The sequence below is a fragment of the Trypanosoma equiperdum genome (assembly GCF_001457755.1).
Source record: "Trypanosoma equiperdum strain OVI genome assembly, contig: ctg_1543, whole genome shotgun sequence".
NCBI classification, from domain to species: Eukaryota; Euglenozoa; class Kinetoplastea; order Trypanosomatida; family Trypanosomatidae; genus Trypanosoma; species Trypanosoma equiperdum.
Window position 1 is genome coordinate 1 of NW_027123553.1, and position 850 is coordinate 850.

The window sequence follows — 850 nt, forward strand, 5'->3', positions numbered from 1 at the left end:
AACCCAGGAGACAATGCCGCCGAATTCAAAGCCATGTGCCAGCTAGTGAAACTGGCAGCACTAAAACCAGAAGACGCCCCGACGGATCAAGACGCAATAAGGGATGAGGACGAACTGAACGTCCTCAATCTGACAATGGCGGACCCAGCGTGGCAGACCAAGTTCGGTGACGGCAGCCAAACGCACAAGTGGGATAACGTCAAAGCAAAGTACGAAGGACAAAAGCACGCAGGCCACTGGCAGCAACAATGGCCGACTTGGCTCAGCATAGCAGCGCAAAAGAAAGCAAAGGAATCAGACGACAAATTCAAAAGCGACTACGCAGCACCCAAAAGCGACATCGCAAGGCACGCAACGGCGGCCCAGCTAACCAAGTTCGCCGACACGGCGGCCAAGCTACGGTCAGCTTATGAGACAGAAATCAGCTCATTAAACGGAGAAGAAAAAAAGACAATCGTGACGCATCTAACTAAAGCGTTGTACAACAAGGATGGCACCCCCGATGCCAGAGGAGAAGTGACGCAGAAGACATTCACAGACGCAGCCCGAGGACAGAACGACTGCAAGGACAGCAAAGTAGGGGACAACATTAGATATGACCTGATGTGCCTTTGCGCAGGGACAGCCACAGGCCACAGCACAGCATGCACAACAACCGCACTAACCAAAGCATGGGTAGTAACACCCGGCCATGCAAACGAAGCAGCAAACACCTTAATAGATAAGTGCAAGGAAGGCGCAGCATTGCCATTAACGGCAAGCAACATCGAACAGGCGGTCGCCACGCTCCAAGGCTTAATAGGAATTCACGCGGCCAACAACAACAAGGCACACTATCTCGGTGTAGGCG

General features: G+C 52.7%; 1 pseudogene across 1 annotated transcript in view; it reads left to right on the forward strand.

Annotated features, from left to right (window-relative positions):
* The window catches only part of TEOVI_000587700:pseudogene, a 1,341-nt pseudogene continuing 491 nt past the window's right edge, over window positions 1-850 (forward strand). The window contains exon 1 of the mRNA in view: window positions 1-850. This exon is cut by the window's right edge and continues 491 nt beyond it. Within this exon, the coding sequence occupies window positions 1-850 (850 nt within the window).